Source organism: Echinops telfairi, unplaced genomic scaffold (assembly GCF_000313985.2).
Source record: "Echinops telfairi isolate 266 unplaced genomic scaffold, ASM31398v2 ScPeMD7_2010;HRSCAF=2546, whole genome shotgun sequence".
NCBI lineage: Eukaryota > Metazoa > Chordata > Mammalia > Afrosoricida > Tenrecidae > Echinops > Echinops telfairi.
In genome coordinates, this window is record NW_022105908.1 from 20,077,657 (window position 1) to 20,097,215 (window position 19,559).

At 55.8% G+C, this 19,559-nt stretch overlaps 3 protein-coding genes across 5 annotated transcripts; all 3 read right to left on the reverse strand.

Annotated features, from left to right (window-relative positions):
- Positions 1-736: 736 nt before the first annotated feature.
- CHRNB1 (cholinergic receptor nicotinic beta 1 subunit) lies at positions 737-8,783 on the reverse strand. The gene is made up of 11 exons (XM_004712895.2): positions 8,720-8,783; positions 8,496-8,635; positions 7,866-7,910; positions 7,288-7,397; positions 7,081-7,189; positions 6,548-6,695; positions 6,056-6,265; positions 2,719-2,942; positions 2,194-2,375; positions 1,586-1,733; positions 737-1,335 (listed from the first exon to the last, which is right to left on the reverse strand). Exons 1-11 carry the CDS (start codon positions 8,781-8,783, stop codon positions 1,195-1,197), a joined length of 1,521 nt encoding a protein of 506 aa, XP_004712952.1. The 3' UTR covers positions 737-1,194.
- A 1,259-nt stretch (positions 8,784-10,042) lies between these two features.
- On the reverse strand, positions 10,043-15,578 carry FGF11 (fibroblast growth factor 11). Of its 3 annotated transcripts, none has more exons than XM_045293424.1 (5): positions 14,105-15,576; positions 12,322-12,432; positions 12,061-12,164; positions 11,282-11,396; positions 10,877-11,032 (listed from the first exon to the last, which is right to left on the reverse strand). In XM_045293424.1, exons 1-5 carry the CDS (start codon positions 14,295-14,297, stop codon positions 10,962-10,964), a joined length of 594 nt encoding a protein of 197 aa, XP_045149359.1. In that variant the 5' UTR covers positions 14,298-15,576; the 3' UTR covers positions 10,877-10,961. The 3 variants fall into 3 exon arrangements, with proteins under 3 accessions (XP_045149358.1, XP_045149359.1, XP_004712951.1); XM_004712894.2 differs by having other exon boundaries at positions 11,282-11,480; positions 14,105-15,575; XM_045293423.1 differs by lacking the exon at positions 11,282-11,396 and having other exon boundaries at positions 10,043-11,032; positions 14,105-15,578.
- A 392-nt stretch (positions 15,579-15,970) lies between these two features.
- TMEM102 (transmembrane protein 102) lies at positions 15,971-18,353 on the reverse strand. The gene is made up of 2 exons (XM_045293422.1): positions 17,707-18,353; positions 15,971-17,599 (listed from the first exon to the last, which is right to left on the reverse strand). The coding sequence occupies exons 1-2, from the start codon at positions 17,918-17,920 to the stop codon at positions 16,260-16,262; spliced, it is 1,554 nt and encodes a 517-aa protein (XP_045149357.1). The 5' UTR covers positions 17,921-18,353; the 3' UTR covers positions 15,971-16,259.
- Between the last annotated feature and the right edge of the window lie 1,206 nt (positions 18,354-19,559).

A 19,559-nucleotide genomic window follows, 5' to 3' on the forward strand; every position in this document is an offset into this window, starting at 1 on the left:
GGTCCAGACTTTCTCTGGTCTCACCTCTGGGCAGATGCATTAACTCGCTTTCCACTCTGTACACAAATGCCGGGCCCAAGGTCCCCGTGTCTTTCAAGGCCCATGCCTTAAGCCTTTTCCCAAATTAAAAGGAAACTGGAGATATGACCTCTCTGTGCTCCTAACCGTGCCCAGGACTTCAACTCCTTGTCCCCACCTTCCTTCCCTGGCATCTTCTTGAGAGTAATGGAGAATGGGCAGGTACAATGAATGAAGGTGGTCAGGTGGGTGTGGGTTTTGAAGGATTCTGGCGTGCGTTCCTGAACCAGGACCGGTAGCCACTAGTCAGCACTAGCAAGTTGCTGCCAGTGGAAAACGAGTTGATTAGTTGTTTTTTTTTTTCCCCAGAGAATTCAGAAATCCTGATTTCTCTATGAAGCATCCCAATTTCAAAAGGTCATCAACTAACACATTTAAAACACGTACCCCGGGCCAAGGCAAACCCACAAGTTCATGACCTCTGAAATACACTGGATGTTGCTGGTCTGGTGATGCCCACACCACCCTCCAGTGGAAAACACTTATTAGCTTCATTGTACAGATAAGGAAACTGAGGCAAAGCAGTTTCAGAGGTCTGTCTGATCTTTGAACACCAAAGCCGGAGCCTGAATGAACAATTTAAAAAACCTTTTCCTCTCATTATAAGTACATGCTCTCAGAAATGACTATATGTATATTTTAAATTTAATTAATTAATTTTAATATGTATATTTATACTGAGGGTAATACTCATCACCAAAGAATAAATTACAGAAAAGAAAAAAAGGCCACTAGTCCCAACATGCAAAGAGATACACACTACTAAACTGGTATTGCTCCTTCGGGAAAAACAATTTCCAGTGCAAGCAACAAATGCGAAGCACCTACGGTAGATGAGGGCTTGTGCCTGGCGCTGGGGATATGACGGTAAAGAAGGCACAATCCACTTGTTCTTTGATCCATTTCATGGGGAGCCAAAGAAGCTTCTTCAAGGACTCAGGTAAGCCCAACGCTCCCACCTGTCTCAGTCCCACTTCCACTTCATTCCCAGGGAGGGAAATAGAGAGCTAGGTTCCTAGTGAAGGTGCTAAGAGGCAAAGACGGGATAGGGCCAGAGACTACTGCAAAACTCTTGCGTTCAGTTGGCTGTGGTCTTGGGGCTCGGCCCTTCTGTCCTCAAGGAAAGGGGTCTGGAGGAGGCACATGGTATGAGGCATCCAAAAAGATGACCAGGGTCCCGACGCTCGTGACGATGATGAAGGTCCATAAAAAGAGGCGGTCCACTACCATGGCCACGAACTGCCAGTCCTCCTTCAGCTGGCAGAAGGCAGAGGGGAGTGTTCTGGAGGCCCGCCCGCGGCGAGTACCACCCAACCCCCCTACTGAGCAAAGGGAGCGGAAAGGCCGCCAGCGAAGGATGGGAGAAAGAAGGGAAGCCCGGGTCGGTGCCCAGTGTAAGAGCCCTCTAATCAGAAACCAAACCGGGGGTTAGAGACCGAGCCTGAGTTCGAAGGTGGAGGGTGGAGCCCTTAGCCGGCCCTGCCTAGCCCACCCTCACTGGACTCACCGCATCGTGGTCCTCCTGCTCCTGCAACTGCCGGGCGATGTAGCTAATGGAAGAAACGGCTTCCCGGAGCTCGGGAGGCAGGCCCCCAGTCCGGCTTGGGCCATCGATACATCGCCGCAGGTCGGAGGTGGACAGTTCAGGCTGGAACCTGGCGGTGGAATGACACGGGTCCCAGCCCGACGCCAAGACAAACCCACACCAGTGCCCTAAGCCCCGCCCCAACTCCCTTCAGACTCTCCCAGCCTGTGGGAACCGCCAACAACACCGCGTTCCCCCAACTCCCCGCCACTGAGTCGATTGATTGCAACTTCAAAGAGACCCTATAGGACAGGGTAGAACTGCCCCTGCGGGCAACCGAGACTGGCGTTCTTCAGGAATAGAAAGCCTCTCCTTTCTCCCGTGGAGCAGCTGGTGGTTTCGAACAGCCTGCTGCAACTCCTCCCACTCCTCTACTTGCTACCGCCCCACAGCGGAAGGAATACTACAACTCCCATGATGCTCAACCACGGTACCATCCGGGAGCATAAGCCTCCTGTTTTCGCATAGCCTTCTGGGAACTGTAGTTTCCCCGCCTCTCTTCTCTGTGGTCTATAGAGAGCAGGCCCTACCTGTGGAGTTTGGGGAAGAGAAAATCACTTGGAGGCTTCCGGATGAAATATTCATCTATTCCCCTACCCCAGCCACTCCCTGGGGACTCTCTGAGGGGTAGAGGAGGAGGCTCCAGCATCTGATCTCTCTCAGTTTTGGGCCTTCTCAGGCCCAGGTACCGCGGTAGCTTGTGGATGAATATCTGCAGATGAGTAGATAAGAGGTGTTGGATAAGAGCTATGCTTTCAGACATAAGGAAAGCAGCCAAGCACCATCCTCGCCGGTGCCCATTCTTTTGTGTGCGTAAATCCAGTCCCAGAGACTAACAAGTAAGTGCACTCTACAACCATCGGAGCTCTTGGATAATTCCCAACCCGGAGAATGTCTCTTTGTGGACTCAGAAGAGATAATATTGATGAAGAAAGTACGGTAACTATGGCATGATGACAGAAGGATAAGAATAATTGTGTCAAACAGCACTGGGACAGGAAGCTAAATACTAGATTTCGCAGTTAACACAGATTGGGGGTACCGATCGCTCATACCTGTCGAACCCAGAGGGGCATTTGATGAGTGTGGGGTGAGCGGTGGTGCAGGTTGAGAACCACCACACTAAGGATGACTGAGAAGGTGACGAGGACCATGGTGAACATGAGGTACTTGATAATGATGGGGACTGCTAGGGAGGTCTCAGGCACTTTGTCTGCCAGCAGCAGCAGGAACACAGTGAGGGTCAGCAGGGCAAAGATGGAGAGCCCCATCTTCTCCCCTGGGGGGGTCAGAGAGGAAGGAGGATTAGGCTTTTCCAGAAGGCACGCTCTATGGCATAATCAGTGACTGTTTCCAGTCCACTCAAGGTCCTCTGCACATAACGAATTCGCCCAACTCCAATGTCTAGATTCCTCATCCCACCCCCACCCCCGCCCGAAATCTAGGATCAAATCCACCTGTCTGCGTAACCTGTTTGGCTATCCAATAGCCGTGTCAAATTTAACATGTCTCCTGTCTTCAAACCTGTTCCTCTCATATTCTTGCCCATCTCATAAATGATAATTCCATCTTTCCCGTGGCCCAGACTCAAACCCTGGGAGTCTGCCTCAATTTTCCTTTCTTTCTCTCCTCCCATACGTAACCCCGGAACAGACTATTGACTCTGATTTAAGAATATGAGGGTCAATTTAAAAAAAGTGATTGCTAAAAAATCATACAAACATATTAAGCAAAAAACATCGTGAAACTATTGTTTATAGACCTTCTCACCATCTAAGTCTATCTAGTTCTGAAGGGAGTGTTTCTATCTCTCTAACCCTCCTCTGAAGAATTCTGTGTTCTTTGATTCACACCACATCAAAAGGGCAGTTCTGGCATCGCCACCGGACCAAAACTGTGTTCCTTTTCAATGTTCATTGAGCCGAAGAACAAAAACAACGGGCAAGATCAGGGCTGTTGGGTGGATGGGGTAAGGTTTCCCAAGGAAATGCTTATTAAATAGCCCTTGCTACCCTCTAAAAATGAGCAGGGACCGTCTCAGGAGGGGCAAAGAATTCCTCTGTGCTACTAGCTTTTTTTTCTCACCAATGCAGTTTTCAGTGATCTTAACACTTCATCATAAACCTTTAGGATCATCTTGTGTCCTTTGAGAAAAATCTACCAAGATTACTCCTTTGTAATCCCCCAAATAGTCACCCTAACCTTCTGAGCAGACCTCTATACCTTGAATGTAATGATCCAGCACATTCTCTCAGAAGCCACTGTTTTGGTTAGATGTGTTTTTTGAAGGTGACCCCCATGAAATGGAGACAAAAATGCTACTGAGGGAACTTGTCTGCAATCATCCACCTGCTTGACGCAGTTTGGATTAAACCCATGCATAACTAACTGGAGCCCTACCTAGTAGCAACGCTTTTTGACTTGCCCCCATCTTGCCTGAAACTAGTTATTGAACATCTCGACCACTACCACTCTGGTTCAAACCACCCTTGTCTGGGTTATAGTAAAGAACTGCCCCAAAAACCAAAACAACAACAACATTTGCCTAGCTGTTCTCCTTGCCTCATCCGTGGGTCCCTGCAGACTGCTCTTGATTGAACGCACAGCCAGGATGATCTCGTTAAAATGTAAGTCAGATCATATCGCTCCTTTTCTCAAAACCCTTCAGCGACTCCTCCTCTCCTTCCACACAGAAGCCAAAATCTTGACTCCCATCTACAAGGCCTTCCCACTATCTCACTGACTTCATCTCCCACTGCGCTCCCCCTGCTTACTTCATTCAGGCTTCTCTGGGCCCACACCAGCCAATATCAGGGCCTTTACACTCCCTGTTGCTTCTGCCTGGGAAGATCTTCTCCAGGAGAGCTGCTTGGCTCATTCGCCTGCCTCCTTCCCGTCTTTGCTCAAACATTCCCTTTTCAGTGAAGGGTTTGCCGGCATCAAATGCAGCCCCTCTCCCAGTTTGCAACCTCCCCAGCACTCCTTCCACTTTATGTTCTTCCTCAGCACTAGTTCCCTTCTAATACTACAGCGGACCTTGTGTGAGCCAGAACTTGATAAAACTGTCTTATTTGTCTGGGTCTTGCAAACGTTCCACGGTTGTCTGAGTGCAGTCTTATCATTTTTCTATTGCTCTCGCTTAGGGAAAATTATTGCCATTCATAATCCCTCTCTGACAGGATTCTACCTTACACAGGTTCTGGCTTTTGCCAGTTTTTCCATCACTAGAAGAGGATTTGGACACGGACTTTCCCATTGGAATGTTTCTTCGTGATGTATTCTGAGTGCTTAGCGCCTACTAGACGCTCAACCTATGAATAAATGCTCCAACCCCCCTGTAGCCTTTACCAGAACTTCTTAGCCATTTGAAGGGTCTAAAAGGAAACGAAGTATTTCAGGATATGCACGCTGGCGGGTCATTCCTGTGGCACGTAACAGGCTCGGAAAACTTCGTGGAAGGTGTTGAAATGAATGAGTTCCATGATCTGGATGCCTTTAGTTCTAGTACTTTGGTTTCCAAGATTAATCCTGCTCCCAGAAGAAGTGGACGGTGTCCTTTGGAAGTGAGTGGCAGGGTGCACCCTGCAATCTCCTTCCGTAAAGAGGAGAGGAGGAAACCCTATTTTGAATACTAGAACGACCTGGGGTCCCTCCTTGAAACAGACTGGTCTCAACTTGAGTTGGAATGCCCAACTATCTTGAGTTGGAATGCGCTAACCATCATGCCAGCCAAGTGATTTAAGCTCTTTCTGCCTTCCGATCCTCCAGTGTAAAATGGGAATGACCATACAGTACTTACCTCTCTGAGTTTGCTGTCAAGACTGGAATTAAGCTCATGTATGTGAGGTGCTAATTGTATAGCCTCATAGCAAGTGCTCAAAACTAGTACAAAGAATACCAACACATTAGAGAATTTACTGAGTATCGGGCAATTAATCCTCACCACAATTCTATGCAGTAATTGTCCCCATTTCCATATCAGGAAACTTGAGAAACACAGAAATGTCCCTGTTACTACATTATGCTGTCTCGTAGAGAAACGTTGGTTTAATTCCCTGGGAGGTTAAGGGCGTGTCTGAAAAAGTAGGGAAGGAGGATGCTAAGAATGGAGAAAAGAACGGGAATTGTATAAATTTGAGAGTTCATTGAAACAGTTCTAAAGTCCTACCACCAGACTAGAGAGAGGGTGGCCGAGGGGAGGCAGAACCAGGGGTTGGGCTCACTTAAAGGCAAGGAAAATCTGGGTCCAAAGGGGTCTCTCTGGTTGAAGGGAAAATCCGAGGTGGGATTTTGGAAGCACCACTCTGGTGCCCTCGGTTGGCAAGAAAACGCTGCCTGGATTCACAGCTGAGCCTTGGTGCCAAGAAGTGTTGGGTAACCTTACCCCCTTACCTGCATCCGGAGGCAGATAGAAGACAAAGATGGCCAGGAGAGTGATGAGGATGCATGGGGCGATGACGTTGACCAGGTAGAAGAGAGGCTTCCGGCGAATGATGAGATAGAAGGCTATCTCCTGATGCTGTCCTTCACCTCCTTCCCTAGGGTCCCCTACAGGCTGGATGAGCCTCGAGGGTTTATGAATGATCTCCCATTGGCCATTCTCTGGGGGAGGAGAACACAGGTGGGAGTCTTCCTGGTCAGTCCCAGATATGGCTTGCTCAGCCACATTCCAGTCTTGCGAAGATTGACGTGGGGCTAGCTATGAACACTGGGCTGGGCAGCCCATCTCCAATGAACTTGGACTAGCCTCAATTTCCTTCTCTGCCCTACTTCTCTTACTGGCCACCCAGGGTTGTATTGGGCACTGCTGACCCAGTATATTTAGCAGCCTGTTAGAAATGGGAAAATGTAAAGCCCAGGGCCATGGGGGCCGTGCCGACTCACCAGTGAAGGTACCTTCGTGAATGTGAATTTCCTGCCGCTCTTGTCCATCAGGACCCAAGCCTGTCCACAGGCTGACCTCTGAGCTGTCATAGCTGTAGGAACGGAACACCATGGTGCAGTTCTGCCAGTCAAAGGGGAAGTAAGTGACCTGGACAGAGGAGGGGATCTTTAGCAAGAACTGCAAGAGAATGGGTGGGTATTGAGGGAGGTTGCAGGAGAGGTCACAGAGCAGATGGGGGTCAGAGGATCTGAGGTATTGAGGAGACAGGGGTCACGAGGGAAGTGAGGTTACAGGAGCATTGGCAGGATATTAACTGAGGCCATTGGGCAAACAAGGGATGGGATGTTACTGAGGAAGACTGGGTGTGGGGTCAGCGAGTGTGTGCAGAGAAGATGAAACCCAACCAAAAATCAATGTGGCATAAGCGATGCGGGCTATGTGGGATCATGAAAGAGATGGGACAATCCGGGAAGTCAGCGGAGAGAGAGGGCTCCTAAAAGTGCCCCGGGCTTCCCAGGCACGGTCTGGGCACCTGGATGCTGCAACTGCTCCGATACAGGCCCGGCGGCTGCCAGCGCACAGAGCCGTCGGAGGACACCACCACGTTTACATCCAGAGCGACGTCAAAATTTCCGTCGTTGCTGTCGGGAAGAGATCTGGGTCTAAAATCAGGCCTGGCCCTGTGGCCCCGTCGCTCCCGCGACCCTGCCCACCTCCCAGGTTCTGGGAGGCTCCTTACTTGTTCAGGAGCACCACATCGGGCAACCACACGGCTTGCGCGGTGATGCGCAGAGAGTCAATGCTCTCGTAATCCTCGGGGTTCCAGCTCAGCCTGTAGTCCGTCCACTCCTCGGAAAACAGAGAGTGAAGAACGAACTAGGGCTGGAGGCTGAGAGGGAACCCGGGAAAGCGTGAGGAGAGGGTGCTGGGAAGCAGAACCACACCGGACCTGGAGGGGCTGTGGGGTCAGGAGGCCCAGTGTTCAGGCTCCCGCCCCGCCGCCGCCAGCACTCCTTGGAACCCACCTCAGCTAAGGTGGGTCCCAGACCCCACTTATTTTATTCCGTAAAAAGAAAGATACTGCTTTTCAAACAATGAGTGGCCTAAAACCTGTACTTAAAAAAGAATAATAATAGAATGAAAAACACATGGAGTGTAACTCCTCTCCTGTAGGACAGCTCGGCAGTGTTTCCGGAAGCTTCTATTTCCGTTATAAATGTGTTTTCCGGGATGGTGAAAAGGAAGGACGTCCTGCGCTGGACAGTCCAGGAAATGGCCTAGGTAGCAGGAGGGTCCCACCCCGCAGGGCTTCCGTACCAGGTCTAGGTACACCTTTGTGCTCATCTCTTCATCCTTCTCGTTCTAAAAGGGAAACGTATAAAGGGAAGAGGTTAAAGAGGGTGCGGAGGGGAAGAAGTGATGGGGGGAGGGAGAAGAGATGAGGGGCCCCGCCCCCCTTTCTGAGTCCCACCCCCCTGAACCCAAACCCCTCCCATATTTCACAAAGACTGTTCTACTGGGGAGTCTGCGGTCTCTCTACCGCCCTCCCTTCGGCCATCCTCTGACCGGCTCCATCCATGCTCATTCAGCCCTGAGCTTCGCCTCCCGCTGTGTTTTTGTTTGCTTTGATTTTGGGGTTTTTTTTTACTCTGCTGGGCGCCGAGGTGCGAGGTGCGCCCCAGCCTAGACGGTTCTGACCCAGCCCTGCCTTAAGGCTCGCCCTCTAGCTCTTCCCTGGGTTCCAGCTGCTTCTTCAAGGCCAGCCCACCCACCACTCTCTCGGCTCCACCCGGAGCCTGGCCACGGGACACGCCCACGGCTTTGCCCATTGGTCCTATTTCCACTCAATCTCCAGCCTCGCTCCAGGCCACGCCCCTGCGGAGCCCCAGGCCACGCCCCCTCGGCCCGTCGGGGAGCCGGACCGCAAGCGACGCCGAGCGACCTCACCAGACTGATGAGTTGCGCCAGGGTGAGACCAATGCTGACCCGGACGCGGTCTCCCAGCGTCCGTGCCGGACGCACGGAACTGTCATAGCCCGAGAACAGTTTGTTGCGGAGCCGACCCTCCGCCTCTGAGCCATGGGCGTCTGGGGAAGGAGGGGACGAAGTGAAGCCCGGTGTCCGTCCAAGATCCCTGACCCTGCCATTGCCCCCTCGGGGTCCGGACTCACCCGGAGGGAGTGGCGCCCACAGAGCTCCCATCAGCAGCAGCGGCAGCAGCGCCCTCCGGGTCATGGCCACCGGGAGAGCTGGCTGGGTGAATTGCCTAGCCCGCACTGCCAACCCAGGGGAAGTGACGAGGCTCCCGGGAATGTGCACCTGTTGTTGGGGGGCAGCCGCCAGCCCACCCGCCCCGCCCCCAGGGCTGGGTCCCGCCCCCGACAACTGCGGGTGGCCGCCGCCCACACATAAGGGACACAACTTCTTCTTCGGTATATAAATCGTCTTTAATTGAGAAAGCGTGGAGTGGACACCCGTTCGCCGGGGTGCGGAGCCAAGAGATGGGGCGGAGCCTGAGCGGCGTTGGTGTGAGTGAGGGGGGGCATCTATCCCTCCAGCGACAAACTAGGAGAAAGGGTGGAGGAAAAGTGACCCAGCTCTGGGCCCAAGTCCCTCCCTCAAGGTTTCACGTTCAATGCCCCGCCCCCACCGGATTTGAGGCATGTAGAAGTCACCTCCTAGACTTGTGGGTACCAGCCTTTTCTAGGCCTGCCCCCAGTCCTCTGTTTTCCAGAAAAATCTGGTCAGGCCTTTTTTGGGTACCTAAAACCCAGCTGAGGTTATAAGCTGTAAGGTAATGCAAAGTGGTCTGTTCAGTTAGAAGCTTGGGGCGGAGGAGGGTGTCCTCGTGTCCGGGAGAGAAATGAGACTTATTGCTGAGTTAGGGTCTCCTCACTGCGGATCAAGGCTGGGTCCCACTTGTCCTTTCATTTCCAGATCGTCATTCTAAAGACCTCAGCTTTAAAGGGACTGCTGGGAAGGGACGCTTGCTGAGGTAGCTCAGTGTTCATGTCCCCCCCAAACCCAGACACAGGTCCCACCATGCCATGGGTTTAGCCCCTTCCCCATCCTAGCTTCCCTGTTATGGGCTAGGGACCCTTCCAAAATTCTTCTGCCTTTTCTAGACTCCATTCCCCTGGCAGGACCCCAGCTGGGTTCCAGGAGCTAGAAATTGCATTTAAAAATAAAGTCAGCATTCTATATGGAAGAATAATTTTCCCCCCGCTTTATTCTCTAAGAATAATAAGAAGTGGTACTTAGTTCATCCAGAACTTTGTTCTTTATGAATCACAACAGGGCCCTTTCCAGAGCCCAGCCTTAATGGGTGGAAGCGTGGGTGCATGGATCTAGAATTTACTCTGGAGCAGGGATCCTCAAACTTTTTAAACAGGGGGCCAGGTCACTGTCCCTCAGACCCGTTGGAGGGCCGGACTATAGATTAAAAACAACAACAACTATGAACAAATTCCTATGCATACTACACATATCTTATTTTGAAGTAAAAAAAAAAGGGCAAAAACACCCAGCGGGCCGGATAAATGTCCTCGGTGGGCTGCATGTGGCCCCCTGCTCTAGAGCAATACTATGGCTGTGCAGGGCCCAGCCCCATCCTGAGGGACTGGGGGAGGAAGGGCTGAGATTTGTGGTCTATGTCCTAGAGCTGAGATTCAGGACAAGTATGGCTCCATGTAGGTTTAGAACACCGTGCTCTAGAACTGGTTGTCTCTGGGATAAGGAGGTTAAAGCCTGTGGTGATCTGAGACTGGTCCCAGTTCAGACTGTGGTCTCAGCCTGACAGACATTAAATCCAGCCTTTGTCTACTTGGAAACCAAGAGTCTGGGTAAAGGACAGAAGCCTAATGGATTCAGAACAGTCTGGCAGCGTGCCTAGATTCCAGCACAAAGTTCTAGTGCAGAAATGGCCCTGGCTGGTGGGGGTGGGGGGGGTCCTGATGTTCCAGAACCTGTCCAGTCCAAGGCAGAAGGTGGAGTGGGGGAAAAGGGAAATTAATCCTGAGCGCCAATGGAACTAGAAGTCTATGGTCCAGTAGCAATGAAGAAGAGGCATGAGGTCCAGGAACTGGCAGGGCCTGGGGTAGGGAGTGTTTAGGCCCTGGTTCTGTCCATTTGGAAACCACACCGTTACCCCAGGAAAAGGTTTGGTGGGGAGAGTGGCCATGGAAGGAAGGGGAGAGTGATCAACCAGGTTCATTTTCAGACACTCTCTGCACCTCCCTTCTGGGCTCCAGGATTGGTGGGTCTTAGAAATCCCAGCCAGCTCCTAGGTGACCCCAGGGAAGAGCACCTGGTGGAACCTGGCTGGGATGAGAGCAGCGCCAGGGGAGAGGCGGTGGCGGTGGCGGTGGCTGGTTCTGTGGGAATGTAGGAAGCCTCCGGCCCAGCAACTGCATTTCAGGGGTCAGGGGGACTGGAAGGAGAAGTCTCAGGGACACTGTGGAGAGAAGGCTCCCGGTACATGGCCACTGTGAATGGGGAGAGAAAGGAACAGGAAGGTGAGTTAGGCACGGAAGAATGCACACAGAGCTGGAGCTCTGAAAAGACTCACTTCCCATGCACTCATCCTCTGGGAACCCCCAACCCAGAGAAAGAGGACTCCCCAGACCTGCAAAGACCAAAGCTTTTGTGGCTTGACCTGTCATATGTGTCAGTAAATGCCCGTGTCAAGGTCAACACCGTCCCGAGGGCCCATCTTTTCTTGAGGTCATACCCACCCTCCAGGAGCTTGGGTACAAAGTGGGCGGCTGCCTTGGTCTTCTTGACTCGGTTTCCCTTCATGACCCGGCCCTCCTTGTCCAGGCCGAGGTACCAGGCCCGGCCAGAACGGCGCTGGCGGTAGAGAGCAGAGGCGTACAAAACATAGTAATTCTCAAAGACGCACTCCTTAAAGCGACACTCAGCTGTGAAATGTGGCTGAGGAGACAAAGACCCAGACAGTCACAGACAGACAGAGACAAACAGCCACATCACTGAGCAGAAAGGAGCCCTGGGAAGGAATAAGATGGGATGTCACCCATGCACTTCCATTGGAGCCCAACTTCTGAGTCCAGGCTGGAGAAGGAGCCTGGTAGGCCCCTAAGAGCTCAGAGCTCGACTTTCAGGGACCTGAAATAAGAACATCCCTTCCCTCCACTCTACCCTCAGCCTTCACACCATCCCCTATCTTGAAGGGCTCTGGGGAAGAGAACAATAACTAATGCTGGAAGAGGTTGAATGAGACCGTAGGAGTCCTAGAAGGCTAAAGAAATTGGACTCTTAAAGGGTCTGGGTGTTGTTTCTTTTGAGGGGGGGCGAGGGAGGCTGTGCCAGGAGCAGGGATTGGAGGGACTCAGAGGAAGTGTTCTTGCTCTCAGGTGGCCAGTGATGGCAGGTTCTCAGTCAAAGCTGGGAGAAGAAGGGGGTCGGTCGTGGGCTGTAGAATACCAGTTGTTAAGGGAGGCTGCAGGCAGGGGGAGTTCTTTGTACCCCACGCCTCTGGGCCTCAGCGTCTCACCGAGCTGTAGAGAAGGCCCTCAGCATTCATGGCCATGTAGTGGCCCAGTCTGGAACTCTGGATGGTGACCACACGCAGCCCCACGGGGATCAGGTTGAAGTGGGCTGAGGGTGGAGAGAGTGGAGATCAGCACCCCCAGCTTCACTTCTTCCCTGGGGAGACGGGGTGGGGGTGGGGTGTCAAGGAGACAGACAAAGGGCTTGTCATCATCCCCTCCCCCTTCACTCCCCCCACCCTTCCCAGCAGATGGCGCCCCCTCACTGAAGGAGCTGGTGTCCTCTGGGGTGCCCTGGATGCTCCCATCAGGATTCGCCTGGAGGTAGAAGCCTTGGCGGCAGAACAGTTTGGTGACGATGCCTTTGAGCTGAGGCTCTGGGGAGAGAGGCATTCATCTTTGAAAATGACATCTCTGTTCCCAGAAACATTCCTACACTGGGCGGGATCTAAGGGTGGGAAAAGGGAATGGAGGCAGGAAAGGTGGGTGGTCCCAGGGCCCCAGCTCTCTAACCTCTCTGACTCCTGAGGAAGACGGGTGTGGCCCCCCTTGGCTTCCCAGGACCTAGAGCTTTCCATTTAATTGAAAGAGATTTATTTCAATGGCTTAATTCCTACTCTACAGCTCAAACGGAAGGGGGAAGGGAGGAGGAGGAAACGGAGAGAGATATATCAAAAGGCAGAGGAGAGAGACAGGGAGATAGGCAGGGCTGCCGGAGGGGGTGGTGTGTTTGTGAATACGTGTGTGTGTGTAGGGGGAGGCAGGGTGACCACAGGGCAGGCTCCCCCTCTGGAGAGGGGGTGGGGCTGGGCCTGACGCTGACTCAGCACCTGCTGCTGCGCTGCTGTTGGCTTGGCTCCGGCCTCCGCTTGGCCCAGAGCCCGCCTGTCTGACACTGACCCATCTGTCCGTCTGTCAGTCATTCCGCTGGCACGCGGAGGTGGGGGTGGGCAGCCCACCCTGAGGCTCAGCCTCTCCCCTACAGTCAGGTAACCCGTCTGGGGTGGGGTGGGGGCTTCGATACGGTACCCAGGAAGTGGGGGAAGGGGGGTCGAGGAGGTGGAGAGGCAGGCGGAGTCACGTGGGGGCTGGGTCCCACTCAGAGGGTGGGCTGCGGACCGTACCACTGCGGACAGTCGGTGCCGGCGGGAGGAGGGCGCGAGGGGACCAGCTCCAGGGGAGCTGGGCGCGGACGGGAGCCGGGCCAGCGGGACTTCCTGCCCGTGCTACCTGGACGGGGATTACACGCTACCCATTACAACTTCTTCTCCGTCGCTTGCTCGAAGCCGACTCCCCGTGTCCCCCCTTGCCGGTGGTACCAGCCCCCCAGTCACCGGGCTCTTAGCCAGCACATTGGAGCTGCAACTGTATCTGAGTGCCTCCCGGCAGAGGGTCCCCTGAGCTTCGGGGACCCGGTTTCCGAGTCGCACGGGGAGGCTTTCGCGGGTGGGGGTGGGGGCTACCCAGCGCCCATCTTGAAGCGCAGGTCACGCGAGGAGGGCGTACCAAGGGGCGGGCTGGCCAAGTAGCTGCAAGGGCACCCGGGGGAGAGCTGGGCAGCTTAGCTCCGCGCCAGCCGGGCTCGGCTCGGAAGAACCCAGCCAAACCGTGGAGGAGCGGGAGCACCGGGGCGGGGGCGGGGCAGCGGAGCCGCAGAAAACCTCGGGGTGACCGGGGCGCCCAGAACCCCCCAGCCCCCTCGACTCGGGATGGAAAGAATCGCGAGAGCCGGCACGTAGGCGGAGGGCAGTGGGGGTGGGGACGCCGGGGTTTGGTGGAGGGGGTGGGGACAGGAGCGGCAAGGCTTCGGGGCGCCAGACTTCACCCCTCAAGCTTTCCCCTTGCCCTCGAAAGCAAGGAGACCTAGGCTTTGTGGGAGAGAGAGGAAACTGAGGAGCCGTTAGACAGGCGGGGACTTGGTCGTCCGGGCCCACCCTCTTCCACTTCCGGGGAGACCCCTCGGCCCCACGCTTCAGCTTCCCTGGCCTCTCCCTTCGCAGCGGAGACCCTCCACCCCCGGCCCGGGGTCCCCGCCCCAGCCGCACTCACCCGGGCCGGGGGTCGGCCGCGCGGGCCGCCCCCCGCACAGTCGCACCTTGGACAGCAAGAGGAGGAGCTGCTTCTGGCAGAGGGACTTGGTGCCGCGGGGACACACGCGCCGCTGCGCCGACACGGGCCGGCTGCTCCCGGGCTCGCGGACCTCCCGCTTCTGCCGGATCAGGCTACTGGCCAGCGCCGCCATGGCGCCCCAGGAGGAGGCACCCCCAAACTGGCCGGCGCTTGGAGCACGCTGGGTTCCCCCAGAGAAACCCGCTCACCACGGCATGCTCGTGCCTCTCTGGCCGGGACTCGCCGCCGCACCCACAGGACCTGAGGCTAAGCCCTAGAGGCCCCCCCTTCAGTCACCAGCTCCGACCTTCGGGGGCCCCGGTGCCGTGCTCGCTCCCCAGGGCCCGGCAGCCGTCCGGACGCTCAGTCGACCCTGCCCTCAAAATTTGCCTCTTACGGAAAGCCCCCCTACGCTGCTCTACAGTTTTCTGGCTCCAATCCCAAATGCGAGACCCCCCCCCCCAATTACCAAGATATGGTTCTACTATCGCCAGACACCTCTCCACCAGATTCTGGGGCTCTGCACCCCTAGCAGACCCACTCTTGTATCTACGCGGCGTGAGTCCTCTGCTTTGAGAATATTAGCTCACCCACCTCCATGAGGGAACCGCCAATGTCAGAGAGGAACTCAACCTTGCTACTGTGTTTCCTTTGCTACCCCTGAAATAAAGAGGAGCCCCCACTTTTTCCGTGAAATACCCCAGACCTATGCCTTTGAATGCCCAGATTCTTCAGGTTCTGAAGAGGTTCCTAGGCCCTCTTGCTGGACAATACCTTTTTCTTTTTTTACCCAGTCACTCCCATGTTTCTGCTACCCACCCCCTTTCCTCGCCTAGCCACCCTCCACTCCTTTAGAAGTCACCTCCAAATTCACCTTTCCTAGCGACACACCAGGTGGTTGTCAGAGGGGCCCACTGTCACCTGGAAATAAGTAGTGTTAGGGGCTATTTTTTCTTTCTTTTTTCCTGGTTGCCCCTTAAATTTCCCTGGGGACAGCTGGTGCTGTTCAGATCCCACGCCCTCCAAATCCACCAGTCCCCGAGTGGAGTTCACCCACGTTGTCACTAGTCCCCAACTGTGAACAGGCCCCCTACTAGTGGGAGCGCATCAGTCTGAGCTTCCGGCCATCCGGCTTCCGCGTCCTCCCCGGACTGCCTACAGCAGGCCCTCTTCCATCCCCGACGCCCCTCAACCTGTCCGGTCCTGTTGATCCGGCGACGGGTGGCGCTGGCTCCGGTTCCTCCCTCCTCACGGTCCCTCGCGAGAGGAGCTTCCCCCCAAACCCATATTGATGCCTTGGGCCCCCAGGAAGGAATGAGGGTGTTTGCAGAGCGCCCCGGTCCGGTGTAGTCCGAGCACTGGGCGAGGCGGCTGGACCGGGCGGAGTGGTGGCGGCGGTGGCGACAGCAGCTCCCCCTCCTCTGAGAGCCGGCCTGGGGGCGGGGCAGGGGGCGGAGACGCCGGAAAGAAGGTGGGGGGTGGCGGGAACAACTCGGAGGCGGAACCCCAGGGTTCCTTGGAGGCGGGCAGAGGGGCCAGAACCAGGCTGGGCTTGCGTGCATCTCGGCTTCGGAGGGCGGAGGGACGGGAAAGGGGCGCCACTGAGGCCAACTCTGGATTTGGGCAGGGAGAGACTGGACGTTAGATGAAATGGCTGACATTCTGAGACTGTAGAAGGAGACTGAGGACAGAAAGGAAAAGGGGGGAGGAACCAGAGAGATGGTGGTGATGGTGAGAGTGGACCGGGGCAAAAGCCGGCCTCCTTAAATTCCCTGCTTTTGAGTGAATCAGATCGTTTAGACCCGGTCTGCATATATCTCGCTCCTTTATCCTTTTTGTCAGCACATAGTCTCCCAGATATCGCCATTGACTCCTAAAGGTGAAAACCAAGAGGACGGCAGGGAGACGGTTGCCTTAGACTGTCCTGGGGCGGGAGGTGCGCTGGCGACCGATTGTAGGCGTGGACAGTCTGGTGCGGGGCAACCGGGGACGGGGAAGTATGGGAGGAACCGACGAGGCCTTTCCGTACCGGACCTTTGGGCACAGTCTGTTCCCCAGGAGAGACACGGGTAACCCTAAAAGCAGCTTTTGGCACTCAGGTTGGAGTGCTGCCTTCAGTGGGCCCCACCCCCACGCCAGCCAAGCCGCCCCCCTTGCGCGCTGCCTTGGCCTCCTCCACTGCTGCTCGCAGCGCCCCGGTGGGGTCCCCGCGGAGCCGGGCCAATGCCCCCAGCAGAGCGGAGGCGCCGGCTCCCGCACGGAGCTTCCGGCCGCTCAGAAAATAGTGGGGGAGCGTCCCGGCCTCGAGCACGCGGCCCAGCTCATCCAGCAGCCCGAGGCAGCAGGCGCCCGCGTTCTCGGGCCGCGCCAGGTAGAGCGCGGGGAGTCGCTCGCACGCCCAATAGAGCAGCGTCCTCAGCAGGTAGGGCGCTGCGGCGCGGGTCCCCGCCACCAGGGGGCGCAGCAGCGCCTGGGCCGCAGCGTGCGCCTGCCCCAGCGGCTCCGGGATGCGCGTCTTGAGCGCCAGCTCCTGGCGGGCAAAGCAGAGCTGCCAGCCCCAGGCGCCCGGTCCCTCGGTGCCGCCGCCGGGCACCAGATAAAAGGAGGCTGACTCGGGGACCAGAGGACCGGCCCAAGAGTGGCTCCTGGCCCCTTCGGGCCAGCCGGCCACGGACACCACGGGGATCAAGTCGAAGAGAAGCAGGCGGCGCGGGGGCCCTGGCGTGGCCAGGAGGACCGTGGTGAATCCCGCGTGGCGGGCGGCGTGCACCAGGCGCGGGGCACCAGGGACGGGGATCAGGGCCTCGGCCACTGCGGCCAGCGAAGCAAAGAACCAAGCAGCTACTTGGGCGGGACACAACGTGGGCCACCCTTCCGGCGCTTCAGACGGCTTCCCGACCGGGCTTCGGACGACAGCTGGCCTGGTGACGTCACCACACCGTGTCTTCAATGGTGGCAGAGCACCAAGATCAGTGACGTCAGGCCGCGGCGACTCGGGCCCTGAAACGTCACTCGGTGATTCTTCCGAAGACACCTGCGGCTCGGGCTCAGTGACGCGATCGTGCTGCCGGTCTGAGGAGCTCGGCTGGGCCATGGGACTGCCTTTGTCCTCGTTTCGGCGGATCAAACCCCATCCCGCTGGGACCGGAGGTCCCAGGCAATCCTGCCACGCCTCCTGGACCGAGCTTCCGCGCACCGACTCTGGGAGGTGGAGCCTGGCGTCACAGGACTCCAGGTCCAGTTGAAGCTCAGGCCCAGCGCCGTCCAGGGAAAACACGGGCACCAGGAGCGTGAAGCCGGCATCGTAGTGGGGCCCCCGGGTGTAGGGCCCCAGGGGTGCAGGCCCCAGATCCAGAGAACCCTCGCGAACCCCGCCACGAAGCAGCAAGAGTTCGGCCTGGGGAGGAAAGCGGGGGTCCCGGCGGTGAACGAGACCTAAGAGAGGAGAAGGCAAGGCTTGTGGGGGCGGGGCCCCAAACGGGGAGTGGGCGTGGCCTGGCTCGAGGGCTGGGCGCTCTCCCCAGGCCAGGAGGGTTACTTACTGAGCAGGGAGAAGACAAAGTCCTTGGCCTGCAGGAGATCTGACCCCGCTTTGGGCCCGTTGCTCCAGCTCTCCTGCACCCCCAGCTCCTGAATCAACTGGGTTAGTTCCTGAAGCTGGGCTCCGGAGCAGAAGTCGATGTCTGTGAGCGGCCGGGCTGGGGCCGGCGGCGGAGGGCCCCACCAGGAGGCACCCCCCCAGACCACAGAAGCCATGTGGCTCCACCGATGTGGGCTAGGGACCACACGGAAGGGGGTGGGGTAGGGGCCGCGTAGACCGGGCTATCGTTTCTTCGTGACCGAAAAAATCACCCTCGATCTCCCTCTTCCCAAGGCCTGCCCTAGACGCAGGCCACAGCTGGGTCTGCAGATGGCTCTAAATGTAATCTGTCTTCAAAACGAACAAATAAATCCTTCTCGATCTTTGTCCTTTTCTCTCATACAGGACCCCGCCCCCGAAGACTGGCTCATCTGACTCAGCAGGTGAAAAGTAGCTGCTTCCTCCCACGGGATGCAATCGCCAGTCTCTGCCGCCACCCGGCGACTCCCTTTGCCTCCCTCCTCTTACCTCTTTTCGGTAGAGGCTTATGGTCTACCTCTTAGGGGTAGCTGGTCAGGGTGGGGAAGAGAATGGATAGAGAGGGAGTCAACAGGTAACTTCTTCCTTTTGCCCACCTGGCCACGCCCCCAAATTACGTTCACGCCCCTCCCATCAGAGTGCTGTCGCTCCTTTCCCTTGCCCTTGGAGTTCTTGGCCTTTCTGGGAGTTGTAGTTTATTTCTGGATCTCCGGGGTATTGGAGCCACGCCTCCACATCCCTTCCTGCTCTGCCACAGCAGTGCCTGATGGAAGTCGTAGTTTCTATGGAGATAGGCTATTCTAAGTCTTGGTGAGCCCAGATTGGGCCAACCGGACAGTTATAGGGGTTGGGGTAGAGGAATAAGGGAATGGAGCTGAATACTCAGAAACCTCACTGCCCCCAAGTCCATTCCGAGTCCACTATTCCTAGTGACCCTATAGGACAGGATAGAACTGCGTGGGTGTCTGAGGCTGTAATAGTGAAGGGGGCAGAAAGCCTTACCTTTCTGTCACAGAGCAGCTGCTGGGTTTGAACTGCTGACCTTGTGCTTAGCAGCTCAGGGTGTGGCTTAGCACACCACCAAGACTCCTTACGGACGTGGATAAAAAGTAACACTGGGAGATGCACCGTTGAGTCTGGGGAGACATAAAAACCCTTGGGTAAGGTGACCGGATGTCCCGCTTTTGGGGGACAGTCCGGATTTTTAACAAATTTTCCCCAGTCCCGCAGCGTTTTTAAAAAGTCCTGATTTTTGGAAAGAATGCACGACAAGCTAGGGTATACGGTTTTCGGCTGCCATGTGGCTATTTCGCCAGTTTTATCAATGGTGTCTCACTTTACCAATGTTCAAATCTGGTCATGTACCCTTGGGTCCCAAGTGTGAGTAGAAGAGACTGGTCACTTAGCTCTGGAAGGGCTCTGCCATGCTCTTAGGGCTAATGTCCTCATTTCAGAGCCGAGGAAGCTGCAGCCTGGGAAAATTGCCTACGACTTATTCAATGTCACGGACCCAGGAAAGGTTTGGAAAGGGGCTCGCTCCCTGGCTGAGCATCTCCCTGAATTCGTGATGGTCGTGTAAAGTACACACACAGGAAGTGACTCAAGAGTGAGCATCTGATCCAGGGGAGAGAGAGCCATTTCAACTAGCAGTGACTCCCACACAGACACGCATGAGAGGTGGCAGAGAAAATGGAAACTCAAAGCAGGGCTTGGGCAAGGCAATGGAATATAGCTCTCAACAATATATGCTTTCAGGAACCAGGACACGGTTTTAAA